This window comes from Mirounga angustirostris, unplaced genomic scaffold (assembly GCF_029215605.1).
Source record: "Mirounga angustirostris isolate CCGP_5_RB_7025 unplaced genomic scaffold, mMirAng1.0.hap1 SCAF_17, whole genome shotgun sequence".
Classification (NCBI taxonomy): domain Eukaryota; kingdom Metazoa; phylum Chordata; class Mammalia; order Carnivora; family Phocidae; genus Mirounga; species Mirounga angustirostris.
In genome coordinates, this window is record NW_026991725.1 from 32,808,126 (window position 1) to 32,824,630 (window position 16,505).

Consider the following 16,505-nt stretch of genomic DNA (forward strand, 5'->3'; position numbering starts at 1 on the left):
TGTTGGTGTCATTATTTCAGTTTGTAACAGACTAAGTTAATCACCACCTATTTGGGCACCAGAGAAATTCTGACTTGCACAAGATAGATAATTGGGTAAAAACATGACTAATACTATTGGGAATTTGAAGCAGCTTCTATTAATTAGTTTCTGGTAATCTCAGACTATCGTTAACAAACGGTCTCGTTTATGACATATATTCCCGTTTACTTGTATGTTTGTTTTATTTATTTATTTTAAAGATTTTATTTATTTATTTGAGAGAGAGAGAATGAGAGAGAGCACATGGGGAGGGGGGGTCAGAGGGAGAAGCAGACTCCCTGCCGAGCAGGGAGCCCGATGCGGGACTCGATCCCAAGACTCCGGGATCATGGCCTGAGCGGAAGGCAGTCGCTTAACCAACTGAGCCACCGAGGCGCCCTACTTGTATGTTTTAAATAAAAACACTAGGTATGGCTGGTAAAATAAGAAAAGGGGTAAAATAACTTAAGATTTTAGGTTGCAATAGTAAAAGTTAGATTTGCATCATAGTTTTGACTACATTAAAATTCTAGCACTCTGGAAGTCATCCCAAGAAATTAAATATTTTCAAATTTCGTGCCTCAGAGGGTCTTTGAACTTCTACAATAATCAAATATTTTATCTTCTCCGTCATTCAATGTCTATCTTCATGGGGGTTGACTTTTTCTAGTGCTATTTAAGGCTGATCTTTTTCCTTTCCTGACAGAGTGGATAACCGTTGCCAATAACCTTCTTTTGAAATGCCACATACACCTGAGGATACGAGAACTAGAAGATTGTGATGCTAATGTTTTTATTGCTCTTTACCAATCCATTTTGGGAGAAAAGGTACCAGGTAAGGGTACTAAAAAGTGGGAGTAATAGTGACTATATTTTATTTTATTTTTTTATTTTTTTAAGATTTTATTTATTTATTTGAGAGCGAGAATGAGAGAGAGAGCATGAGAGGGGGAGGGTCAGAGGGAGAAGCAGACTCCCTGCTGAGCAGGGAGCCCGACGTGGGACTCGATCCTGGGACTCCAGGATCACGACCTGAGCCGAAAGCAGTCGCTTAACCAACTGAGCCACCCAGGCACCCTTCAAGTCAGATTTCTTTTTTTTTTTTTTTTTTTTAAAGATTTTATTTATTTATTTGAGAGAGAGAATGAGAGACAGAGAGCATGAGAGGGGGGAGGGTCAGAGGGAGAAGCAGACTCCCTGCCGAGCAGGGAGCCCGATGCGGGACTCGATCCTGGGACTCCAGGATCATGACCTGAGCTGAAGGCAGTCGCTTAACCAACTGAGCCACCCAGGCGCCCTAGTGACTATATTTGAGGCCACTAGTTTTGAGAGCCTTCAGTTAGATCCTATGAGATTTGTAAAATCTTGACTTTTTATTTGTTTGTATCTTATTTCTAACTATTGCATTCATTACCTTAATAAGTACTTTAGTGAGACCCACACATAGTAACAGCCTTGGTCATTTCTGTTTAATTATGCCTAATATCTCATGAAAGTTACACCTTTTCTGTAAATGTATCTTCAAAGGTTCTAAAATTGAGTGGAACTTGGAAACTTATTGGGTCTTGTTACTTAACCAGTATTACAGATACGAGTTGATGTTTGTCCTGCATCCCTGGTTAAGTATCTCAGAGTCCTTATCCATAGATTCCTCTGCTGTCTCTGTTTGTGTAGCTTACAACCATTAAGTACTAAAACTGTGTGTAGTCTGTGTTCCTTTCCCATTTTTACCATGACTTAGTGCCTTCATCACTTGGAATAATGGAGATGGCCTCTAGCTGGTTATCTTTGATGCTAGTCTTAACCTTTTGAGTGCAGAGGCATATAGTTATCCGATCAGTCTTTTAAAATACTTTTTTCATCCTTCTCCAAAACATTCATCTTCCTCAATACCAGCGGAGAAATTCCAGATATAAGTTGATGTTAATACCTCTCCTCAGTCTGGTCTATACTGACCTTTTAAATCATTATGCCGGGGGCACCTGGGTGGCTCAGTCGTTAAGCGTCTGCCTTCTGCTCAGGTCGTGATCCCAGGGTCCTGGGATCGAGTCCCGCATCAGGCTCCCTGCTCGGCAGGAGGCCTGCTTCTCCCTCTCCCACTCCCCCCGCTTGTGTTCCCTCTCTGTGTCTCTCTCTCTCAAATAAATAAATAAAATCTTAAAAAATAAATAAATAAATCATTATGCCAATAATTCCTACTAGGGTGCTTTAACAAGACTTACGAGAACTCTACTTTCATACCTGTTGTGGGGTTTTTTTCTCTTATGGAAAGAAGCCCATGATTATGGGTTAAAGTCTCACTTCATGTATTGTTTCCCTTATTAGAGTATTAGCATCTCCTTGAATTTATCTTTATCTTTTTGTAGTATGGTGCTTATTGTAGAGCATGTTCATGTATATGTTAATTGACTAAGTATTCAACTAATAAAGGTGCTATGTAGAAATCAGGCTCTGTTAGCTTTATCTGTACTTTATAAAAGCCTGTTCTCTTTGGGTGGAGCTTGCTTTTGTAGCAGTTAACTTCACTTAGAAGCCTGGTCAGAGACCATGACAACCTGGACCCTCAGATGAAAAATTACGTAGCTTTTTTTCCACAGACCTCATAGCTATTCCCAGGAGTCAAGAGGATGAAGCTCACAATGTACAAGCAGTAATTGATTCACTGGCCTTGGATTACCTGCAAGTCAGCTTGTCTCACATAACAGGTTGGTATATACTTATCCATCAAATAATTTTGCATTTTACTAAAATAATTTATTAGGTAGAACCCTATACATTGTTTAGTTAACCAAATGAGTAAGCTTATGAAGTAGACCAAACGACAACACTGAGCCAAGACAATTGACTGGTAGAATTAAGGCACCCATCCTTGAGAGGTTTTTTAGGAGAGTCAAACACTGAGTTTGTGATGGACCTGGATCTGAGATGTAAGTATCCTAGCTGGTTGTTTGCAGTATGTTTTTCATTCTTTTATTTTTTGTTTTGTTATTATTTTTAAGATTTTATTTATTTGACAGAGACCCAGCGAGAGAGGGAACACAAGCAGGGGGAGTGGGAGAGGGAGAAGCAGGTTCTCCGCTGAGCAGGGAGCCTGATGCGGGGCTTGATCCCAGGACCCTGGGATCATGACCTGAGCCGAAGGCAAATGCTTAACGACTGAGCCACCCAGGCACCCTGTTTTGTTATTTTTTTAAGTAGGCTCCACACCCAGTGTGGAGCCCAATGTGGGGCTTGAATTCATGACCTTGAGATCAAGACCTGAGCTGAGATCGAGAGTTGGACGCTCAACCAACTGAGCCACCCAGGTGCCCTGTTGTTTAGTTATTTTAAAGCTAACATGCTGCTTGTTTGTAGTAGGTAAAAATTAGCAACATCTAAATGTCCACTAAATAAGGACAGGTTAAATAAGTTATGATTGCTCCATACACGGAATTACTCTGCCAATGTAAAAGATTTTTGATGATGCTCATTATGTAAAATGTTCCATATTAGTGCAGCAGTCTCCAATGTATATAGTGTCAGAAAAATGTGCATTTGATAATAGTGTGCAGAGTATGGTGCTACTTGTAGAAAATAAAGGTGAGGAGAGTAAATATGCAGTTGATTGCTTGCAGAAGGACTCTTTCAAAGCATGTGCAAGAAACCTATAATACTAATTGCTTCCAATAAGAGGAACTTCAGGGCTACAGGATGAGGGTGGGCTGAGATTTCATTATATACCTTTTGCACTTTTGAATTTTACTTTTTATTTTGTTTCATTTTTGAGAGAGACAAAGAATGTGTATGTGCAAATGCGAGGGAGGGGCAGAGGGAGAGAGAATCTTAAGCACGCTCCACGCCCAGTGTGGAGCCTGACGTGGGGCTTGATCTCAAAACCTGAGATCATGACCTGAGACAAAATCAAGAGTCGGATGCTTAACTGACTGAGCCACCCAGGCACCCTGCACTGTTTGAATTTTAAACCCCATTAATATATTGTCTGTTCAAAATAAATAAAACTAAATTGTGAACCTTTTTCCAAAATAAAGTATACCAGTCTGGCTTGTATTCTGAAGCCAGACTTACCAAATATATTTATAAATCCCTATATTTTACATAGTAAGAAAATGAGGATTATTGCAGTAAATTATTTCAAGCTAAGGAAGAGAGGGAATCTGTGGGTTTGAAACTATATTTGAATCACTAAGAGAAGGCTTACACTATTGGTTTGTTCTTTGACAGTTAAGAGAGAGAAATGTTAATCAGGATAGGTCATTTACATCTCTCAATTTAATATTGACAGACTTTTAGAAAAATAATTTTTGAGTGCAGTTCTAGGTGAGTAAATGTGGTAAATTTGGAGATAATTCATTTTGAAGGGTAATCCAAGGATTTTCCTGTTCCTTTGTAATTTTGAATTGCTTTATCACTTGAACAGGGCAATTTCTGGTATTTGTGCTTTTAAACCTACTATAGCAAGGTTGTATCTGCATATATAACTTTTTAACGCAGAGCTGCTCCTGACAACACACACCCACCCCATGAAAAGTTGCAAAACTGCTCACCTCTTGTGGGGTATACTGCACAGCATCTTTTTACTCCTTGTGTTCTGTTTAAAGCAATATCTCCTATACCACAAAGCACTTCACTCTGGCATGCCATCTTAGTCGCTGGGTTGGCAGAAGATGCTCCCCATCCTGGCAACTCAGAATTTCTGAGTATGCCCTGGGGGTATACTTGTGTATCTTGTTAAGTCAGAAAAACATAAGGCTTAAGAATAATATTTCTGTTTGTTTTAAACAAAAAAACTGTCAAATGTCCATCTGTACTAGTAGTAGTGTTGAACATCACATTTCTGGTTTAGGTTTGTTTTGCATCATGAATGAAGCTTTGAATGGCTAGATTCTCTCAAATATCAAATTTCCATTTTGCCTCTCCCTTACTGGTTTGAACTTATGAGAATTGCAGGCATGATCTCCTGAAGGACAACCCAAGTGTCTTGAGTTAAATTCCATCCATACCTGATGTTGATTAGAGTCCATTTTAGGTGACACTAAGCATGCCAAGTTTCCATGCTTTTACCAACCCATTTCTTGTCAATATTTCAATTTAGCATTTATTAAAGATTTATTATGGGCCAGGTATTGTGCTAGGGATTGTTTAAAGATTAACTTCTGGGTGTAAAGTGGATGCGGTGGGAGATTGGACTAGAGAAGTTGGGGTGAGGTGAAATTAAAAAGGGTTTTATATGAATGGACAGTTTTAAGAAAATTTATTATTGAAGTATAGTTGACACAAAGTTATATTGGTTTCAGGTGTACCACATAGTGATCCAACAGTTCTGTATATTACACAGTACTCACTGTGATTAGTTACCATCGGTCACCATACAGTTCTAATTACAGTATTATTGACGTTATTCCCTATGCCTTACTTTTTATCTCTTTGACTTGTTTTATAACTGGAAGTTATACAAACTGTATACAAAGCTATACAAATTGGAAGTTTGTATGCATAGGCAATTTTTAAGTAAGAAAATGACATAATGCATACAAAATGAACAGAAGTTAGCAAATAGAAAAAATGAGAGATTCCTGACGAAAGTATCCCAACAAACTTGTTTTGTTTTTATATTACTCTGCTGCTGTTATCTTCAGAACAAACCACCATCTAGAAGTAGGATCTCACAATCTGAAACTGTGTTCTCTCATGCTATTTTTTTTCACCAGCCTAATAAAGTTCTGCTTAGATGCTTTATATTTTGGTATAAATATTACTAGGGGATGTTTTCTTAAGTCCACTTACTTTGTTTCTTGATACAGGAAGGAATATGCCAGTTAATTATCAAACATTATATTCAAGGCTGCTGCTTTTGTTTCTTCAAATATAATTAGGCATCAGAAAATTCATGTTTTGGGGTGCCTGGGTGGCTCAGTCGGTTAAGCGGCTGCCATCAGCTCAGGTCATGATCTCAGGGTCCTGGGATTGAGCCCTGCATTGGGCTCCCTGCTCAGCAGGGAGTCTGCTCCTCCCTCTGCCCCTCACCCTGCTTTTGTGCTCGCTCTCACGCTCTCAAGTAAATAAATAAAATATTTTTAAAAAAGAGAAAAAATTCATATTTTTAATATTTATATTACTGTTTTTCCTGAGTTAGTTTACAGTTCTTTTATCTAGAACAGTACATGGTGGTATATTCATTTCAAAATTATGAGGCTTTCAGTTTCTTGGTTAATATTTTTAATTAGCTCTATCCTGTGTTTAGGAGAAAATATAGTGAAAGGAGATAAAGAATCTATTAAGAATCTGCTAGAAATATTTGATGGGTTGCTGGAGTATCTTACAGAACACATCAGTGAGACATCTCATGAGAAAAGTAAGTTTAAAAATAGAAATTTGATTTGGTTTATATTCTACATCCTGTCCCTTTTTGCCTTTTTTCTTTTTGCCTGTTTTTCTTCACAGGAATTGGAGTCACTAATGCATATACCTGGTAAAGTTAATCATAAATTAAATCTCAATTCTTACTGTTCTAAGTGGTTGAGAAAAACTACCCCAGACTGTCACCATGTCCTTTGTCAACTTGGATATTGCTTATAAATTACTTTAAGGCTAATCTTATAATAGCTAAATTCTGGCTAAAATTGCCCGTTGTCCTATTATTGCATGAAATTACTGACTCTATAATTTCCTCTGTCAGAAGTGCTATTTTTGTTACAAATTTGGATATTGCTAAAGCATTAGCAGGAAGAATTGGTGTGTTTTTTTGTCTTCAACCTACATTTAGGTTTGTGACAGCCTGAACATTTTATTTGAGTCTTCAGTAGCCCAGTTTCCCAAATTGTAACAATTTATTGTGTGAAATTTTTTTTTATGGTTTTTAATGATAATTATAAAGATTAATATTGCCATATTATCTTCTAAAAGGCTTATGGTTATTTAAAATGGATCAGCAGTATATAAGAGCAATTTATAATCTTTGGCTCAATTTATCTCATTTCTAAGAATTTATCCTAAGGAAGTAATATAAAAGAAAGGTGCTTGAAGGTCTTCATTGCAATGTAATTGAAAAGAAAGAAAAAAAAAACCTATGTGTCTTAACAGTTTGAGATTGGTTGAGTAAATAATGCTGTGTCATGATTGGAGTAATATATGACCCATGTAAGAATGGGTTTACTATTTTAAAGTTACCCAACAAGTTTTTAGCAGTAGTAGTAATCAACATAAATTCTAATATGAATGAAGACAAAAATTTGGGTAGCTTATCATTCTTCTCACACTGTTGATGGTGAGACCTGTGCTGTGATTATAACATTTGAAATTAACCTTAAACTCTTTAGTGATAGTTTTCTACCTTTTATCATCATTGTTGAAAAGATTTAAAATCACATGTAGGAAGGAAAGATTGCCACAGAAGATATTTCTTATTTCAAAAACTTCGAGAGTTCTGAGTGTGGAGTATTTTAAGTGTTTAAGGTATGTTAAGTATGTACCAGCCCAAGTACTCTGGGAGGATTCAGAATTGCATGCCATGTTTATTGCTCTCAAAGAAACCTATACTCAAGTCAGGAAGACAGCCATAAATACATAGAATAGTCCCCCCACATGTGCAGTTTTACTTTCCGCAGTTTCAGTTTACTTGCAGTCAACCTCTGTCCAGAAGCAGATGATCCTCCTGCCATATTGTCAGAAGGTCATAATAGCCTAATGCTGTATTGCAGTGCCTGTGTCATTCACTCACTTCATCCCATCACGTAGGTATTTTATCATCCCACATCATCACAAAAAGAGTGAATACAATAGAATAAGATATTTTGACAGAGAACACATTTCTGTAACTGTTGTTGTAGTATATTGTTGTAATTGCTCTATTTTTTTATTAGCTATTGTTTATCTTAATGTGCCTAATTTAGAAGCTGAACTTTATCATAGGTATGTACGTACAGGAAAAAGGGTATATATAGTGTTCAATACTATCCGTGGTTTCAGGCATTCTCTGGGGATCTTGGAACATATCCCCCATGGATAAGGGGGGACTGTTGTACAATAAAAACATTATAGGAGAATTGGGGGAGAGTGAAAGACATGTGAAACTCACCTAATTCAAGGTTACCAGTAGGTATTTTGATGCTCTGTGACTATTTAGTCATTTTAGCAGCAAGATTAAGGGGTAGAAAACTACCTTTAGATGGAGATTGATTTGAAATTTTACACTGACAGCAGCAGTTTTTACAATGCGGTGCTTGATTGTAAGTAGGGGAGGGGCGATGGTGACTTGGCCACGGATAGGGCAGTGGGGATGGAGAGAGGAGCACAGAACTGAGAGAGATTTACATGGGAGTCTGGTCATAGTGAAATGCTGAGGCAGGGCTGAGAAGGGATCTTTCAAGGGGAGGTCAGTAGAATGTGGTGAACTTAGGGCTGCTAGGAGGGAGTGGCACAGATGGGGCCTCCCTGTGCGGTAGTACCTGAGTTGGACAGTGTTTTCTAAAGTCTGATTCTCACCTTTGCAGGTCCAAGTTGATATGGCAATATTACTTAGAGCTGAGCAGATTCTTCAAAATGCCAGTTAATAATGGGAAGTAAATCTTTATTATCATGAGTCGCATCAGGTATACAGAGCAGCATTATCATTTGCTTAAACTGAAGGCCAAAGGATTTGAAAGGAGACCTTGAGTCAGTGCTGCATTATGCCCCTCATTGTTTGAAGCTCTCGAAGCCTCAGTTTTCTCATCTGAAATTCTTTCATGGCTGTAGTGAAGGTCAAATAAGTAGATAATGCATGAATAGTTTAGCACTGAGCCAAGCTTAGAGTAGATGCACAGTGAATGTTAACTAATGTTATTAAAATGTTGCTTGTTGAGTACAGAAATAGAAAAAAATGATGGTGGATGTTCAAACAGGGAATCTCTAGTAATGGAGATGGGAATACCCATAAATCTGGATCATAGGAGGTTCACCCACATACCTCCTAAAATCACATTGCTAGTGAGTTGCTGCCACTGGTGAACGTGTAATCCGCAGATATGTTGGGATAGAAGAAAAGAGTGATCGTCTTAAGGAAAATTCCATCCAAGCCTTAATGTAGTCTGACTCTTAGGTTAGGGGAGTGATAGTCTTGGAGCCTGAAGCAAGCTGACACAGTCATGTTCTGAAGCCACAGCCTAATCCTCTTACCTTAGACATCCCTTATAGACAGGACGGTGTTTATAAACAATAGAAAATGAACCTACCACCTAGCTTAAAAAATAAAACGTTGCTAATACAACTGCAGACCCTGCTTTTAAAACAACACTTTTGTTGTTTGTTACCCAAGTAATATGCTCATCACAGGTGATGATTTGGTTCTTTCTAATTTCATGTTCACAAGAGCCCAGTTTACCAGGAGAGGATGAGGGTGCCTTACTGTTCTTACCTCTACCTATCCCTGTATAAAAATAGTGTTATTAATTTGGGGGGTTTTGGTATTGTTTTTGTCTATTTTAAACAGGTGAAACTGGACAGAGTTTTAAAGAATCCCATCAAGGAGAACTTTTGGAAGAGCCAGAAAGTACTAAGGGATCCAGGTCATCATGGAAAAGGGTTTCTTTTGAGAGGTAGCACTCAATGTCTATGAATTTAATCATAGCAAGTTATGCTTTTTCCTTCTACTAAGAATTGAAATGGCACACAATATACCAGAATGGCAGTAAAAAACAAACAAAAAAAACGAGTGTGAAAATTTTACTACCTTCTCATATTTTAAACCTTCTTGAGGGAGTTTTAAGAACCATGAGCTATATGTAGTACTTAATTCTCAGTATTAAGCACCTACTTATTTTTAAATTTTTCCCTATGTCATCAGAATAGTTTATGTTCCTTATAGAAAACTTGTAAAGTACAGAGAAATTAGGAAAAAAACCAAAAAAAACAAAAAAAAGATGAACTCTGCCATTCAAAACTGAATAAGTACTGTTGATGTTTTGTTATACTTTAGTCGTTTTTACTGTTTCGAGGGTCTTTTGGATTTAGTTATATTGTTTATATAATTTTGTTTTTTGCATTTTAAAGCTTTACACATCAATAGTCTTCAAGTTGTTAAAATCTTTGTAATAATTTTTAATCACCATATAACAGACCATTCATATGTGTGTTTCATAATTGGCTAAACCACTCCTCTGAAGTGGAGGTGGCTGTTCCTGTGTTTTTTATGGTTTTAAAAATGTGATACATACTTTTACTTATTCTTTAAGCTATTCTTTATTCTTTAAGCTATTCTTTAAACTCATTCAAAGAGAATGAATGTTATAAAGCTTTTAAAAGCAGTCGCTTTCCAAAAAGGTGGTGGCGGTTTATACACTCACCAGCAGTATAAAATTGCTGGGTTACTGCACTCTCATGAATCAATATTGTTAACAAATAACAGAGTTTTAAAATTTCTGTGACTTTTATGGAAAAAATATGTCATTACAGATTTGATGGTAGTTATAACTAGAGGTTGAATATGATGCTATGACTTTGTTTTAAATATCTGATTCTCCATGTTTTTATGGAGTTTGTCATGATTTGAAAATCACAGGCTGCGCTTTCCTATTTAGGTATAGTACATTGTGGAAAACATGTCTTAAAGGAGACCACCATAAGATGAATTTCCTGACTTTATTTCTTATTATTAGATTTTTTTAAAAAGTACAAAAGTGAAACAACACAAGACTATTTAGTGCAAAATTAATACCCTACCCAGACTCCACTCCCACACCCCTAGAATATCCAATGTTTATTGTTTTCTGTGTGGATTCTCCTATGCATTTAATCCTTGACACTTTGAACACAGTTAGTTCCCCCATACATATATCAGTCAAAACAGACAAGCAGCAAGAAGTGATAAGCAGCAGAAGGGAGTATGTTGCTCTTTTTCTGCACATAACAACGAGCAGTCTGAATACCCGTAGACAGGCTGTTAGGAGGAACTCTCGGGGTCCTTGGGAGGGGCCCTCTATGGTTAGGCTGGGCCCCAAGTAAGTAAGGGAACTCTTTCAGGTGCTCCTTGTCATCTGAGGCTTTGGGCCCCTCTTGGGATGGAGATGAAACAGAATCCACCGGTGAAATAATTAGACTGGGAGACACAGCACACACCTTTTCTCTAAGAAGTAATGGTAAGTTGTTAGATATCAGTTATTGTTGTCATATAACTGAAAATATAAATAGTTATACTTAGGAATGTTTATAGTTGAGAAGAATAGAGAGAGCTGTAAGTCAATATTAGAATTGAATTTCCAGGAGTATACCACCATTATCCTAAATATGAACGGTTAACATGAAATCAGTCAAGTAGGGGGCGCCTGGGTGGCTCAGTTGGTTAAGCGACTGCCTTCGGCTCAGGTCATGATCCTGGAGTCCCGGGATCGAGTCCCGCATCGGGCTCCCTGCTCAGCGGGGAGTCTGCTTCTCCCTCTGACCCTCCCCCCTCTCATGTGCTCTCTCTCTCTCAAATAAATAAATAAAATCTTTAAAAAAAAAAAAAAAAGAAATCAGTCAAGTAGGAGCCACAGGCAGGCACATGGGCAAACAGGTGGATGCAAGTTTGTCATGTAATATGTGGGACTTGATACTCTGGGAAGAGACTTCTGGATGCAACTTAATAGTCTACTCACATTCAGATTACCCCCTAAGTGTAGTTTCCTAAACAGTGCTCTTTTCATGGTTTCAACCAATGAGTCTGTATATCCAGTGGCAATTTTTCTGCCAGGTGTCAGGCCACATTTCTCACAGTCTGCTATTTATACACAGTAAGCCTGACTCTCTCTCAAACCCCTTCTGAGCCTCCCACCTTGCAGTCCTCCAACATCCCACTCCCTGTCCTGCCTACCTTCATTGACATGCTCTTTTCTGGCATCATACGGTTTCTTCTGCTGGGGTGCTCTTCCTTCCTTTCTATTCGTGGCAAATTTACCCTACAAAGCCCAGTCTCTCCCGTGTGCCTCAGGTTCTAAGGTTCTATATTTCTGCAGTGTGGCTCTGTCTCCTTATTTTGGTAATAGCATTCTTCACATCACATAGTTAATTTTGAGTGTGTCTATTAGGTAAACGGAGTTTCAGGGACAGTAGCCACATCATATTCATTCAGCAAATATTTAGTGCCTTCCATGTGCCAGGCAGTCATGTTACAGTGTAAACAAAATAGACACAAATCCCTTCCCTTGTGGAGCTTACATTCTACTTGTGGAGGCAGCCAATAAATAAGACAAGTGAAATATATAGTAAAATCATTTATATTCATCTTAGTATTCCAAAACTTTGCAAAACACCAGGCCCACAATAAGTTGCGGAGTTTTTTTAATGGAAGAACAGGAATGCTAGAGAGGAACTAAGTATATTAAATTGGGAATCAAGTGGCCAAACTCTTATCCAGACTCTGCTACTGGCTGTGTGACTTTGGACAAGGTCCTTATCTTTCCTGAGCCTCAGTTTCTTAATGCGTTAAATCAGAGAATTGAACAAACCCTCTCTGAAATCCCTTTCAGCATTAATACTTTTATTCTAAAGAATAGACATTGAATTCCAAGGAATTAATGTTCAAAGAACCTAAGTCTGGAAGGTTAGACAGTAGACCAAAGACATGTACTTGCTACTAGGAGGAGCAAAGTAAGGGAATGACCAGAGTCAAGTGTAGGTAGTGTTTCTAGAAGGAAGAGAGTCAGGTGGATTGACAGAAGGTGGAAGGGATGGTGATTTTAAAAATGGTGTGCTGTGGTAGCAACTGCCACATAGAAAGGTTGCATCTATAAAAAGTGAATTGTTTTCAGATTTTAACTATTCAGATTATAATGCAATTAAGACAAAAGAGAAAAGGTTGAAAGAAAAGCTAGGGTAAGGTGTTTGGTGTCATAAAGGACTATGGTATCTTCCTCTTATATTTGGATTTAACTTATAACTGTCGTCATATACATTCATGGGTGTCTAATTCAGGCTTAAGTTCCTGGGCTATGAATCTTTTTTTTTTTTTTAAGATTTTATTTATTTATTTGACAGAGAGAGACACAGTGAGAGAAGGAACACAAGCAGGGGGAGTGGGAGAGGGAGAAGCAGGCTCCCCGCAGAGCAGGGAGCCGATGCGGGACTCGATCCCGGGATCCTGGGATCATGACCTGAGCCGAAGGCAGACGTTTAACGACTGAACCACCCAGGCGCCCGAATCTTTTTTTTTAATTGAGATGTAACTGACATGTAACATCGTTAGTTTCAGATGTACAACCTAATGATTTTTTGTTTACATATATTGTGAAATAATCATCACAAAGGTCTAGTTAACATTTGTCAGTACAGGTAGTTGAAATTTTTTTTTCTTGTGATGACAACTTTTAAGTTCTATCCTCTTTGTATATTGTATTCCCCTGACTTATTTAACTGGAAGTTTGTACCTTTTGACCATATTCACCCATTTTTTTTCTACCCAGGGCTGCCCCCTCCTTTTTTTATGAACTGTTATATACATTTATCATATAGATATATAATTTAATTTTATTAATGCTTACTTACAGTAGACAAGTTCAGAATCATTCCAGTAATTAAACAGTATATCCTTAAAACAATCTAAAATTTATGGAGAGAGATTTGAGTGTGTCACTTGCAGTCTGACAAAAGTTCCAGGTGGTAACTAAGCATGAGATTTTAGGAGAAATTCATCAAAAATAAAGAGCATATGAGTTTCTTGGTCATCCAAGAAACTAAAGAAAAAATGGACCCGGGTAAAAGTGAATTAGCCTGAGGTCAAGCTGATGACAAATTCAGTTTGGGTAGTAGAGAAAATTGTGGACCATGTTAAAGAATTTTGAACATTAGATCTCAGATACTCTTCATGTGTAATAGGAAGTTATGGAGGGAGATTCAGATATTTTAACATTTTGATGTGAAAATGGCCATATTGAATTGGATTGTGGAAAAGGAAAGCACAAAACGATGTGTGTGCTGGTTTTTAAAAGACATAAAATGAGTGTCAAAAAATTTTAAATGTACAGCGTCTTGGAATAAATTGCATGGAGTTTGGGATCTGTGCAAGGTGAATTTTTCTGTTTGTAGTCATTATGTCATTTGACCATTTGGTAACAATGAGTTTGGAGAATGCACAGGGTGCATTCTCATGTCTTCAAAGTGAGGAATAAGTTTATGGTGAAGTCTTTCATTAAATTGAAGAAGGCATAAATAGTCATCTGGAGAGGGGGAGTCATAAATCCATTTTGTTTATGGAGAGTTTGTGTAATGTAGATTTCTAAGGGAACAAAGTGGATATTCAGGAATATTTTAATACAGCTCTATATGTAATATTATAAAGCCGATTAAAAATATTAAGCATTCAGGGGCGCCTGGGTGGCTCAGTCGTTAGGCGTCTGCCTTTGGTTCAAGTCATGATCCCAGGGTTCTGGGATCGAGCCCCGCATCAGGTTCCCTGCTTGGCAGGAAGCCTGCTTCTCTTCTCCCTCTCCCACTCCCACTCCCCCTGCTTGTGTTCCCTCTCTCGCTGTGTCTCTCTCTGTCAAATAAATAAATAAAATCTTTTTAAAAAATAAGCATTCAAAAATTAGACAAAACAATTTGACCTATAAATTTTTTTATTGTATCAGCCAAGATTCCTAGCTCAGGGATATACCCCCATAACAGCGTTCCTGCAGTTCTGGCACCTCTTTGTATATGAGTGTGTTCCAATAAAGCTATTTACAGTGGTGCCTGACTGGCTTAGTCAGTAGAGTGTGTGACTCTTGATCTCCGGTTTGTGAGTTCAAGCCTCATGTTGGATGTAGAGATTACTTAAAACCTTAAAACAACTTTTATTTACAAAAACAGTTGATGAGTCAGATTTGGACCTTGGGCTATGGTTTGCCAACCTCTGACCTAGAGAAAACCACTGTTAACATTTTGATTTCTTTCCTTACAGATACGCAAATGTGTATCTCATATGATTTTTTAAAATGTAACCATATAGTACATATTAGTAATTTTTTTAATTGAAGTATAGTTGACACAATATTACATTAGTTTCAGATGTACAACATAGTGATTTGGCAACTCCATATATTTGCTAGTCTCACCACAAGTATAGCTACCATCTGTCATCATACATTATTATAATACCATTGACTATATTCTTTTACTGTACCTTTCATCCCTGTGACTTATTCATTCCATAACTGGAAGCCTATGTACCTCACTCCACTTTACCCATTTTACCCATTCTCCCTACTTCTTCCTGTATGGAAAACATCAGTTCTCTGTATTTGTGGATCTGTTTCTTCTTTTTTTTTGTTCATATGTTTTTTTAGATTCTATATGTGAGTGAAATTGTATTTGTCTTTCTCTGACTTATTTCACTTAGCATAATACTAAGTCTATCCATGTTGTAAATGGCAAGGTCTCATTCTTTTTTATGACTAAGTAATTGTGTGTGTGTGTGTGTGTGTGTATACATGTACACCACATCTCTTTTATCCCTTCATTTATCAGTGACACTTGGGTTATTTCCGTATCTTGGCTGTTGTAAGTACTGCAATAAACAGGGATGCATATATCTTTTCAAGTTAGTGTTTTTTTCTTTGGGTAAATACACAGTAGTGGAATTACTGGATCATGTGGTATTTTTATTTTTACTTTTTTGAGGAACCTTCATACTGTTTTCCATAGTGGCTATACCAATTTCCATTTCCACCAACAGTGCACAAGAATTCCTTTCTCTTCACATGAAATCTTTGTCGATGCTTGTTATTTCTTGTCTTTTTGAGTCTAGCCATATCTCATTGTGATTTTGATTTGCATTTCCCTTGATGATTAGTGATGTTGAGCACCTTGTGTCTGTTGGCTATCTGTATGTTTTCTTTGGGAAAAACGTCTATTCGGGTCCTGTGCCCATTTTTTAATCTGGGTTTTTCTGGTGTTGAGTTATATCAGTTTTTTATATATTTTGGGTATTAATCCTCTATCAGACATATCATTTGCAAATGTCTTCTCGTGTTTTCAGTAGTTTGTCTTTTCACTTTGTTGATGGTTCCCTTCACTGTGCAGAAGCTTTTTATTTTGGTGTAGTCCCAATAGTTTATTTTTGCTTTTGTTTCCCTTGCCTGAGAAGACATACCACAAAAACATTACTAAAGCTGATGTCAAAGAGATTACTTGCCTGTGTTTTCTTCTAGAAGTTTTATGGTTTCTTGTCTCACATTTAGTTGTTTATTAATCCATTTTGAGGTAATTTTTGTGTATGGTGTGTTGAAGTACTCCAGCTTCATTCTTCTGCATGTAGCTGTCCACTTTCCTACATCATTTATTGAAGAGACTATTTTCCCATCGTATATTCTTACCTCCTTTGTTGTAGATTAATTGACCATATAAGCATGGGTTTATTTCTGGGCTCTCTATTCTGTTCTTTTGATCTTTGTGTCTATTTTTATGGCACTTGTTTTTCTAAAGAAAAGTAATATGATGTAAATCTTTACTTTTAATTTGTATTAGTGGTTCCAGATCTTCTTCTCTGGTAGTTATTA

At 37.4% G+C, this 16,505-nt stretch overlaps 2 protein-coding genes across 5 annotated transcripts in view; one reads left to right on the forward strand and one right to left on the reverse strand.

The window, feature by feature from the left end:
- Positions 1-16,505, forward strand: part of CEP95 (centrosomal protein 95) — a 41,703-nt gene that overhangs the window by 1,199 nt on the left and 23,999 nt on the right. For 3 of the 4 annotated variants that reach the window (XM_064583479.1, XM_064583480.1, XM_045888623.3), the window contains exons 2-6: positions 728-856; positions 2,619-2,726; positions 6,263-6,373; positions 9,488-9,593; positions 11,017-11,132. In XM_064583479.1, coding sequence (XP_064439549.1) covers positions 728-856; positions 2,619-2,726; positions 6,263-6,373; positions 9,488-9,593; positions 11,017-11,132 — 570 coding nt within the window. The remainder of the gene's footprint in view (positions 1-727; positions 857-2,618; positions 2,727-6,262; positions 6,374-9,487; positions 9,594-11,016; positions 11,133-16,505) is intronic. The other variant, XM_064583481.1, reaches the window with a different exon arrangement.
- Positions 14,546-16,505, reverse strand: part of SMURF2 (SMAD specific E3 ubiquitin protein ligase 2) — an 85,384-nt gene continuing 83,424 nt past the window's right edge. The window contains exon 21 of the mRNA XM_064583482.1: positions 14,546-16,492. The gene's annotated coding sequence lies outside the window, so the exon portion shown is untranslated. The remainder of the gene's footprint in view (positions 16,493-16,505) is intronic.